The 12,042-nt window shown below is 46.2% G+C and overlaps 1 protein-coding gene across 1 annotated transcript; it reads right to left on the bottom strand.

Moving 5' to 3' along the window:
* Positions 1-3,525: 3,525 nt before the first annotated feature.
* Positions 3,526-9,496, bottom strand: PIN4 (peptidylprolyl cis/trans isomerase, NIMA-interacting 4). Its single transcript, XM_019747960.2, has 4 exons — positions 9,341-9,496; positions 6,540-6,613; positions 4,049-4,168; positions 3,526-3,703 (listed from the first exon to the last, which is right to left on the bottom strand). The coding sequence occupies exons 1-4, from the start codon at positions 9,444-9,446 to the stop codon at positions 3,545-3,547; spliced, it is 459 nt and encodes a 152-aa protein (XP_019603519.2). The 5' UTR covers positions 9,447-9,496; the 3' UTR covers positions 3,526-3,544.
* Positions 9,497-12,042: the final 2,546 nt, after the last annotated feature.

Below are 12,042 nucleotides of genomic sequence, written 5' to 3'. Positions count from 1 at the left end.
GAGCAGCTCACAGAACTCAGGAAAACAGTTTGCTTATTATTACTGGTTTTTATAAAGATACAACTCCAGAACAGCCAAATGGAAGAGATGTATGGGGCAAAGTATGGAGGGTGCGGTAGTTGGGTGAAGCTTCCATGCCCTCTGGGGACTGCCACACTCCCCCCTGCGCCCCGTGCCTTGCTGTGTTCACCAACCCAAACGTTTCAGGAGTTTTATGGAGGCTTCATTACTTAGGCATGACTCTTTAAATCATTGGCCTTTGGTGATTAATTCAATCTCCAGCCCCTCTCCGCACCCCAGAGGCCAGGAGATGGGGCCAAGAGTTCCAACCCTTTAATTATGTCTTGGTCTTTTTGGTGACCAGCCCCTATCCTGAAGCTGCTTAGGCCAGCCACTAGTCACCTCATTAGTATACAAAATGCCCTGTAATCACTGGAGATTCCAAGGGTTTTAGGCATTGTGTGCCAGGAACCAGATAAAGAGCAGTTGTTTATTTTTTATTACAGCACATACATATATAAAGTGACCTGTATTTTTTATGTAACTACAGTTAAAACAAAATTCAACCGAGTAAACTTCAAGATCTAATTGGCTAAGTCATTCATGAATCGAACAGCATCCCATCCCTCCGGCAAGTAGAAGAGCACTGGGAGGGTTTCTACAAAAAATAGAAGGGTGGGGCAGGAGAACTATCAGCAAAAGAAGATTATTTTTAGACCAGGATGTCAACTTTTGGGGGGAAGGGGAAGGTAAAGGTTTTATCATGCAGATGGTTTCTTCTTCCTTTGGGGGATGGAAAGGGCCCACATAACAGATTACCTCACTGGTATTGACAAGAAAATTCCAGAGTGGGGCCGGCCTCGTGGCTCAGGTGGTTGGAGCACCGTGTTCCTAACGCCGAGGTTGCCGGTTCGATCCCACATGGGCCAGTGAGCTGCGCCCTCTACAGCTAAGATTGTGAACAACAGCTTTCCCTGGAGCTGGGCTGCCGTGAGCTGCCTGAGGTCAGTGTGAGCTGCTGCGGCTGCTGTGGGCTACCGTGTGCTGCCATGAGTGGCTGGGGGCCAGTGTGAGTGGCCGGCAGCCAGTGAGAGCTGCCGTGAGCCACTGTGAGTGGCCGACCGACAATCAGCGACAGACTGCCTCAGCATGGAGAGTGCAAGGCTCATAATAGCAGCCTGGGCCAGGGAGCTGTGTCCTACACAACTAGACTGAGAAACAATGGCTTGAACCGGAGTGGGGGCTGGGGGAGGTGGAAGAAGGGGGGACAAAAAGAAAAAAAGAAAAATTCCCGACTGGTTGATTAAGATTCCATTTCTGGTGAAGGCTGAGATGTCAGTTCGGTCAGGTATTAAGTCTAGGTTTGCCTGCTTTAGCACAAGTGATGCCATTTTGGGTCTGGTTTTCTCGAACAGTTCACACACTACTATTCTCATCTATTATGCATATTACAAAATATACAGATAGAAGTTTAAGAGTTGAGCTGAGGGCGGATGGGTGGCTCAGTTGGTTAGAGCGCAAGCTCTGGGCAACAGGGTTGCCGGTTCGATTCTCACATGGGCCTGTGAACTGCGCCCTCCACAACTAGAATGAAGTCAGTCAATGAGGCTCTCAACCACAAGGTTGCCAGTTCGACTTGACTCCCACAGGGGATGGTGGGCAGTGCCCCCTGCAACTAAGATTGAACACGGCACCTTGAGCTGACCTGCCTCCCGGATGGCTCAGTTGGTTGGAGCGTGGGCTCTCAACCACAAGGTTGCTGGTTTGACTCCTGCAAGGGATGATGGGCTGTGCCTCCTGCAACTAACAACGGCAACTGGACCTAGAACTGAAGTTTAATAATAGGTTATTAATGGTACACCTATTATTAGGCTCTCACCAAAAGAAATTACTCCTAATATTTTAGGGTAATGTGATTATGTAGCATGAAAAAAAATCTTGGTGCTAACCCTGTGCTTCAGCAATTCAAACTGCATTTCTGTCCAGCTCACCGTTTCCCTACGTGGACTGAATGGCTGTGTGCTACATCTTTGTTTTTCAGTCCCTTCCATCATGCATACAAATATTAGTGGAAATTCAGCTAATCAAGTCCTCTCTCCCCTGATGTGAAAAAAGGACTTAGCTCCACATGTACAGGGTAAAATATTCCAACAGTATCTAAGGCAGGGGTTTTTAAACTGAAGTTCACGGATAGAATTCAGATGTCTGTCTGAGTAGGCAGCAAACTAGAGGAGCAGTACCTATGACTTTGTCACCAATAGAAATCAGAGATTTGTTATTGCAGCCATGTCAAAATACCACTGCTGCTCATAACCACACATCCATGGTGTTTTTCAGACCTACCACTAAATTTTCACTTAGTATTCTACTGAGTAACAAAGATATGTATACATATGACAGTGTAAAACTATTTTGAGTACACTATTTCAGTATAATTGGTGTTCTTTGTAATCCCTATGTATTTTACTTTATTGGCTTAAAATCAACATGCTGAGAAGAGAGCCACAGGCCTGGGCAAACTGCCTAAGGGCTCCATGGCACACAAGAGATTAAGAGCCGTGATTGAAGGGTATGAGGTAGAAAGTGCCTTACCTGCCCCTGCCCCCAGCTCTGGATTGCCATTTCCAGAGACAGTCCATGTATCTGTAAGCACCAGTGAGTGTGTGTGTCTATCCAAATGGTAGTACTGTGTGTGTGTGTGTGTGTGTGTACCCAGATGGTAGTACAGTGTGTGTGCGCGCGTCTACCCACTATATAGTGGGTAGTGTATACACTATATACATACACTAGGCTTCTCTCAATGGTCATTCAGTCTGTTTCCAACGGACACTGTAATGCATGTCCTTGTACCTTTGTACCTTTTATACATGTGATTACGTCCATAGGATAAATTCCTAGAAATGGAGTTGCTGAGTCAAAGCATATGTTTATCATTTTGATAGGTACTGCCAAATTGTTCTCCATAGAGGTTAGAGTACTATACATTTCCACCATTAATGAATGAAGGCCTGTTTCCCCATACTCTCACCAACATGCTGAACCGTGCCAGTCTGATAGGTAAAAAGTGGGAACTCGTTTAGGTTTTCATTTGCAGTTACCCTACTATGAATGAAGTTTGTTCTTTAAGCATTGAACTTAATGAAAAAAATACAGTTTCAAGCAGAAATGACTGCATATGCCATGGATGTAAATGTATAAATCCTTCATTTTTTCATTTGCCAACTCCTTCAGAACTTCAGCCAACTTCCCAAAGGTGTGCGTGATGTCCAAGGCCCATTCCTGCCCTACGTTCTCACAAGCTAGCCGTAACCGCCATCTCCGTGCCACAGAAGTTAGCTTGCTTTTTCTAGCACTCCAACTTCCTTTATGGGTGACACGCACATTAGACGTTCACTTAGTATCCTGGGTAAGCCAATGTCCTGAACACAGGACTCCAGCAGGTAGCGCACCTGAAACTCAGTGACAGCGTTCATAAAACAGGATGATCCAACACCTTTTAAAGAAATAAGCACAATGTCTACAACATTCATTCTTTCATACAATTTTATTTTCTCCCTTCAACCATAATAATATGATATCCAAATTTCGTCTTAACCGGAGGGTCTGTAAACACGGGCTTGTCCAGCCCACTGACAGGCAAGGCGAACGCCGCTTCTTGAAATGGTCCCACCATGGACCCTCTGCTCATCCAACCCAAGTCGCCCTGGAAAACCCAAAAGACACGTGATGTCAAGTGGGCCTGAAGAGGGAACAGTCCTACCATAGCTTGAGCATTTCCCAACCTGAATGCTGAGGTTCCCAGGTTTATTCATCTGGGTTGTAAAGAAGTGGGTGACAAGGACCCTGCACTGAACCTAGGAGCGCTCACGTTACCTGTGCAAGTTTGCTCACACCTAGGTTTACACATAGGTGACCCATATTCAACTGCTCACTTTTAAGATCTTTAAACCAAGACGTGGCTTAAATTAATGGCAGAATATAGAAATAACCCCCACTGCTGCGTGTCCTCTGTGGGGGACAGATCGTTTGAAATGGGAACAGCACATACCCCTTGCCTGGCTTTGTCTTCACTATACTCTGCAGCCACTTCATTGAATCTCGTTCCAGACTTTAACTTTTCCATGGCTTCCATGATTTTTCCATGTTTTTCACACAGAATGTGTCTGACCTACAAGGCAAAAGTATGTTCACATAATATTTGGAGATGCAATCGATTCCTTTAGTCACAGCACGGCAGTAATGTCTGGGTTACCCTCAACAGTGAAAAATCACATTAGCTCATGGCAACGGAAAATCCTAGAAGTCTGCCCAGTCGGGTAGTGACCACAAACTCATTTCCCACATCAAGACAATAGCTCGGGACCCTGATTTAGATGGAAAATAGGCACCTGACTGTGGGAAGCTCCCATTTTTTACCATGTACATCGATGTTAACAGGAAACATGATAGTGTTTGAGATTTGGGGTCCTGGAGTCAAATCCCATCTCTGCTGTGTGATCTTAGACATGTTTTTAAAACTCTAAGTGTTTTCCCACTTGTGCACGGAGATAGTAACAGAGCCTGTGTGTTCTCATAGGGTTGTGAAGATTCAGATAAAGCAGCTGGCACTCAATAACAGCTATTATTTCCTCAGAATAGAGACGATATGAAAAAAAACCCACCAGGAAACACTTTTTACCAAGAGGCCCAATGTATAAAGCCTCTCCATAATTCGACACTGAGGAAGTATCTTATCTTAAACATTAATAATACTCAACCCCATAGAAGCATTCACAGTTGACCTATGTTTACATAAAGGCATATCTAAAAAAATCACTATTTCCTTAAACTGATTTTGTCAAGGTATCTGTTTTGCAGGATTTCCCATTTCTTATGCAAATAGAATCTGTTATTTATTCTATGTTGTAGGTGATACACTAGGGTGGCGGCTAAAGGTGTCTCCCTTATAAATTCAGAGACAAGTAAAGCAAGGTTATCCTCAGGGTTCAACTACTGAAATTGGGGGCAAGGGGATCCTAAGCCCACAGGAGTAATTTCCTGACAGCAAAGGAAAGAATGTGTCACCCTTTCATTTTAAGGGTAATAAATTCCCAAAGCCACTTCTCTTTGGGGCAGTCGCTCTTGTCATCTTGAGAGTGACTGTCCTCTTTAAATCTACTGCTCGTTGGCTTACTTGGGGCGTCCTGAATTCTTTCCTGCCACACGAACGCCAAGAACCTGTTTTCCGACAACATTATGGCACTTCCATTCGATGGAACAGTGCTCAGCAATACAAAAGTACAGCCTACTGATACATGTGACAACTGGAACACAATCTCCAGAGAAAAAGCCAATCCCAAAAGGTTCCATACTGTATCATTCCATTCATATACTATCCTTGAAATTAAAAAATGGCAGAAACGGAAGACAGGTTAGTTGCTGCCAGGGGTTAAAGGAGGGGGTACAGGTAGGGGTGGGAAGCAAGTGCCAACATGTAAGGTGAAAGCTGCACATAGCTGAAATGACCCTCCAACATCCCTTACGGAGATGCCATACTGGGGACTAACATGCCAGCCCTCATTACGCTCGTAAGCCCAACGAGCACTTCTTCAGCTGAAAGCCAGGTGAAGTAGCTGGTTTGTATTTGAGGACCAGGTGCTCAGGCGAGAACAGAGGTCAACTATGGAAAAGCAGCTCCATGTCCCCCATCTCCCGCTATCTGGGGCACGGGTTCATCAAGGAGAAAGTGGGCAGAATGGCCCACACTATTTACATGATCTCTCTCTCTCTCTCTCTTATGGTTGGGTTTATATGATACGTTTCCACTACTGCACTTATCATACAGCAATGGGACGTGTTTCTTTACCGAACTGCTCCCAACTAGACTGATAACAGGAACCATCTCCTATGCTTTTTTTTTTTAAATACCCAGAACTTAGTACACTGCTTGGCACAGGGCAGATATCACTAAATCCTTACTGAATGAATGAATCAGAGTATGGGATCCCGTATCCTGAATGAAACATGGAAACTGCCTGTTCCATAGCACTAAGTAGTATAGTTCTGTTTGCAGATTCTATCTGCCCAGGGCGGACACTCCTCTGGGACAGAGCCTTTCAAGTAACTGTCTGCAATTGTCTCACCCCCATGTTCATGGGCAGAGCCCTGATTTGCAGCTCACCAGCAAGGGAGCTAGCTAATGAGACCTGTGCCTTTGCCTGTTTACTGAAGCTCTGTGTTTTATACAATATTTTGTCCTGAGAAATAATTCATTCATTTACTCGGAAGCTCTAACTTAATACATTTGAAGAAACAATACTGAAGTATGAAGAAATTCTGGAAGTCTGAGAAAGCATTTGAAAAATATTTGTGAAGGAATTACTTTTCATAAGTGAGATTGGTCTAGATTTTCCAATTCTGTATTATCTTGATTTTACATCAGTGTCAGGCTAGCCTCTTAGAATGAGTTAAGCATACTGTCTTTTCCTTTTACATGTACCAACATAACACATGTATATGTGTTTTTTATACTTAACATGAAAAATGACCTAGTAACTCACCTTTACTGAATTGCCACCACCTTTGGGACCCTGGGACTTCTTGTCAGAACTGTCACTCCCAGAGGCGGCTTCCCCTTTAGAGAAGAGATGACAGGTACTCATTTAAACTGCACCTTGATATTTACAGAAAGGGCCAACACAACAAGTTTTTAGCTTCGTTACAGCACCAAGCTTCCAAAGGGGACTCTGCCAGACACTGGACTACATCAAGCTGAATTAATCTCTGATTCACTGCTCTTACAACAGCAAACCTGTGCCCTGCATAAACCCTTCACAGAAAAATACACACACTGGGGAGTGTGCTAACAGCTGACAGAGCACTACACGCCTGGTCCAGAGTCTCTGGATCCAATCTGGATGCGCCTTCTAAGGGCAAACCCCTGAGCTCTTGTAAGATTTCTACCAAGCACACAGCTGTGTATTTGAGTACTCGCCATTCCAATATGTAAAATCTCCACGGACATATTTTAAATAAAGATCCAATTCTCCAACATCCCTATTTGGCTAAAGAATACATTCATGTGCAAACTTCTGGAGTCTACTACATTGCCTATCAATACCCTCCCAAGAAAAGTCATCAATATTCAGATTAACAACCATCCGCGGCAACTTACATTTTACTGATATGTAATTTTATTACCATGTCAACTTCTGTGTCGGCAGCATACTTACAGTTGGAGGCTGATGTCCCTAAGAACTATCGCTGGGTTCAGTTCAGTTCAATCAACATTTCCTAAGTAACTACTAAGTTCCAGGCACTGGGAATACGAAGGTGAACAAGCCATGGTACCTTCCTTCAGGGAGCTCACATGCTACCTGGGAAGAAGGGTCTGTAGAGGTCATTTAGGAGAATGGACAGGGAGGGGGCTGTGGAAGCAGAGGGATATTGCAAGCAATCAGGGAAGGTTTCCTGGATGAGCAGGCGCTGACCAGGTGAAGAAAGAACAAGGGTGAGGAGACACTCCAGGGTGGGGGGACAGTGGTATGTGTAGAAGACTATGGATGAAGCCACATCTGAGGTGGGAGTGCTGTGACATGAGCCCAGGAGAGGTGGCTGAGAGCCTTTGGGCCCCATTAAGGAACTTGGGGTTCATGCTAGAAGTCATAGGGAACCACTGAAAAGTTTTTATCAGGAGGCTCCATCTTATTCATCTTCGTATCTCCTGTGCCTGGCATAGCATCCAGCCCACAACTGAAAACCCAAAATACTGTACTGATTACCAAATGCCTAAGAAAATGTCACTGCCAAAGGAGATTTATTACACCAGACTCTTAGGTGGGTTTGCTGTATGTTCACTTTTGAATAATGATGCCTTCCAGTTAGCCCATCCTCTCCCCTGTTGGATACTGTCATCTTCTAAATGCCACCTCACTCCCGTTGGCTGATTGAGGACTCTGGCAGTAGCTTCAGGCTTCCTTTCCACCCTCACTCCTGCCACCATCTATGATGAGCTCACCATCTATGCTGAGAAATTATCCACCAACCTAACCTTACACTTCCAGACCTCCCTCCCGAATGGCCATGCCTCTGCTTCAGGCCACCTGCTCTCAGAGGCACCCGATGAATCTGCCACTCAGAACTAGTAGTTCAGTCTCCGGCTACAACTTGCTGTTTTTCCAGCTTTCTCATGCCTCATTCCCACTACCCTGGCTCTTTGTCTTCACAAAAACTGCCTCCACCTCTGTCCCTTTATCCTGCCATGTTCCCCTACACCAGGGGTGTCCACACTGTGGCCTGCGGTCTATTGTTAATTGGCCCGCAGCAAATTCCAAAAATATATTTAGTTTACTTGAATAAACCAGGTGAGGCAATACGTACTTCACCTCTAGTGAGTGGCCCGGCTGTTTGTGTATTTTACTGCATATGGCCCTTCGTGAAAAACATTGAAAACAGTTTGGACACCTCTGCCCTACACCGTCAGACGTCTTCCCTCCTGTCTGGACCTCACGCTTGACCATCTGGACTGTATTCCCACTGGGACTGTAACTCCCTTGTGTTATTATCCTTCTGTTATCACTGTTCAACAAAACCTCCACCTTGGCTGAAGACTACACTTAACTCTTTTCAATCCTATACTGTAAGGTGCACGGGACTAGGTAAATCATGACTGTGCAGAACATGATCCCCAGAAATTCACGGCCTTCAATCTTAGGCTCTCAGTGCACAGGGCAATCCTTTTACCAGCGTTTCACTCCCTTTTCCATCACCTCGGTGACTGTTCCAAACCTGTACTCTCAACAGCCCTACTCAGTGCCGGCCACTCAGTCTAAGAAATTGCCGGTGCCTTCCACTTTATTAACAAATATGGGCCATTGAGTATTATCTCCTACAAACTCCACCACTTTCTCCCTCTCTAGCCCCAGTTTTTACAACGACATTCATCCTCGTCTCTTTCCCTGTGACCTCAAGCATCAGGTGTCCCTTCTATTCACAGCTCAACTGCTCCACCTCTGTCCTGGACCCCATTTCCCCCTAAATCTCCCTCCTCTGTACCACCTTTCCCTCTCTAACTCTACTGGGTCCTTCAGGTCAGCCTCACTCCCCAGTTTTCCCCATCCTGAAGAAACTAACAAAACGTTCCCTTAGTCGTTTGTTCTACTCTAGCTGCCATCTAGTTGCCTTCCATGTTTTATCAATTAAAGCTTTCCAGAGAAGTCCGCACTGATTGTCCAAATTATCACTTCCGGGTCAGTCACTGGCCACCCGCTGCCTCCATCCGGGACCCCGGGGATCTCCGGTCTGCTCCCTCCCCCCGCTTCTAACCCGACCCCATTCTCCCCCGCTGCTCTGGCCGCTGTACCTTTCCCCCCTTTTCCAGAACGGCTTTTTCCTTTGGGCGGCATCTTCGAAACTTGCCGTTGAACTCTCAAGTACCGGTTGCCGTACAAAGCCCCTTCAGGACCCATGGGCCTGTCCTAAACAGATGCCTGAGCGCGGCATCGCAATTGGCTGTCTTTTTCTGCGGCTCCGGAAGAAGGCACATCTTGGGGCAGACCCAGCCCTTTGGCTCTCGGGCCTATGGGCTGAAGATGTCTTACTAATGAGAAGCTTGGGCAGGGCAGAGGGGCGGAGCCAAGGGTAGAGCGAGGCAGGAAGCCCTGCCCCTGCACTTTTTGTTACTTCTGTCACGCGCGGGTGTTGGCGCGCTCTCGCCTGCTTCCCGCCGTCCCCCCGCCCCGCGCGTGCGTAATGGGAGCCGTGGGCCTCTGCAGTCCCTCGGCGCTGGCTCCAGCCAATCTCGCGGGGCCGCCAGACAAAGGGAAGCAGGAAGAGCCGCGGTGGTTGCCCTCCTACACACAAGGACGCCCTCCCTTGCGGTTTTTTGTGCTTAAGTTTTATTTTGCAGATGTAGCTGGTTGGGGTCAAAAGGTGGTTTTTAAAAAAGGTGATCACCCCTCTGCCTCTTGGACAATTCTGTCATGGAGAAAAATTGGAAGCACTCTGAATGTCCCTCGGTAGGGTATTGCTTAAATAAATAATGTTTCAACCACAGAAAAAGATACGTGCCATTTAAAGTGCCGAGTGTAAAGCCATCTGTACAGACACGGGAAATGGCCTTCAGGAAGGTTACAGACCAAGCTGTAGAAAAGGATTCCTCTTTTAAAAAACATGTAGTGTACCGTAAAACATAGGACGGGCAGGCTACCCAGCAAACTGTGACCAGTGGTGCTAGTATACGTTGTTATCTTTGTTTCTGTGTATTTCCCAAAATTTCTCTGATGGTACAGCAGTTAAAAACAGGCTTTTGGAGCCAGATCACCTGGCTTCAAATCGCTGTTCCACCATCTGGCTGCTAGCTCTGTGACCTTGAGGAAGTTACCTCACCTGTTTTACTCACTTTCATCATCTGTAAAATGGAGTTGATGATAACAGTAGGTACTTACAGGGTGTTGAAAGAATTAAACAAGTTTGTATTTGTAAAGCACATAAAACAATCAATAGTTCCTAGAGTGTTAGCTTAAGATGAATGAGTTTTGAATTTGTGCCCTCACACTTTCTCCCCTTACCTGCAACCCCTCCTCCATCAATTTTATATAAGGGCAGGCCTTTTCCTCCATTCCACAGGGTAGCTGTTCCAGGTCCCAGTGCCAGCCAGGACCTAGAAGGAGGCCCAGCTCAGACTTTAGTTTTGGGACAAAGCCTTGTTGGACCTAGGATGCTTTGTGCTCAGACCAGTGGATCAGTTATTTTGGAGCCCATGCCCACCTCCAACTCATACACAACAAGCAGCCCCCCTTATGTCATGCTGCTGTGACTTGTGGACACAACGCACCTGGGCATGCCTTGTTTCATATCAGCCATGATCAACTCTGGGAACACACCCAGCATGGAGGGGCTCATTGCTCCCCCACTTCCGAGGTGGATCCCACCAGCCCCGTGTACTGATTTGCCAAGTCCAGCTGGGAGATGGGTGGTGGGCTTTGATAGTGACAGTGTGGCCTCATGTCATTGGCTCATCCACAGCCAGGAGGGTCAGGAGACACCTTTACTTTTGGGTTTTCATAGGGAAGAGCCTTTCTGGCAACCCCTGGCTATGGCAGGCTGGGAGCGGGAATAAAGGACAATTCAGATCCCAGTAAAGAGCCAGCGTTAAATGGTTGATATGCCTGGCAAATGCTTAGTGCCTGGAACATTGTGAGAGCTCTGTGCATTCCAACAGATAACAGCGACAGTAACAAGCAAGCCTGTGCAGGTGGCTGAATTTGCCCTAAGCGGTGCCGGAAGGCCAGGAGCTCAAAGGAGAAAGAGATAGGCATAAGTCCACTGTGGGGTTCAAAGTCAAAAGCATTTGAAAGATATACAAAATCAGGTTTGATCTCAATTATGTGATGCGGTATGCATCACAAAAAGATAGGGAGGGAAATATGAAATCTGAAATGTCAGTTCTGGAATATGAGTTTATCGCTAATTTTCCTGGCATGTACTTTTTTTTCCAAGAAAAAAGGCAATAAGCGTTATTTATAAAACAAGCAACAAATAAGCTAGTTTGTACACAGGGTTTAGTCTGCACCAGTCTGTGGAGCCAACTGTGCAGGAGTGTGTGGAGCAGTGATGACTGAACAGAAGAGCAGAGAGGAAACTTCAGCCTTGAAACCATGGTAGTGACTGTGAGTGAGTTTGCAGTGAGCAGAGCCAGGGCCACCTGCCACTTGTATTTTCTAGTCATTTCCTCTGACTGATTCTTCCATGCGTTCCCGAAACAAGGAAAAGCAGGAAGGGAAACTGACAGCCCTCTTCCCAGGACGGAGGTTCACACACCTTGACTCAAACCTTCTGTTCTGCTCAGCCTGCTCCACAACCAGCTACCGTTTCTTTCCCATTTGAGACCCCAGCACAGCTTATTCTGAAAGGAGAGCTTGAAGCAACAAAACAGAGGTCTTGTTGATCCCATTCAGACGTGTCAGGGCATGGGGAGCTCTGGGCCCCAGACTCTGAGGACAAGGATAGGAAAAGGTCACCTTTGGAAACTGAAAGCAGGAAAAAGCAATCGGGACACAGTGG

The sequence above is a fragment of the Rhinolophus sinicus genome, chromosome X, assembly GCF_036562045.2.
Source record: "Rhinolophus sinicus isolate RSC01 chromosome X, ASM3656204v1, whole genome shotgun sequence".
Taxonomy (NCBI): Eukaryota; Metazoa; Chordata; class Mammalia; order Chiroptera; family Rhinolophidae; genus Rhinolophus; species Rhinolophus sinicus.
This window is presented reverse-complemented; position numbering and strand designations above follow the sequence as displayed.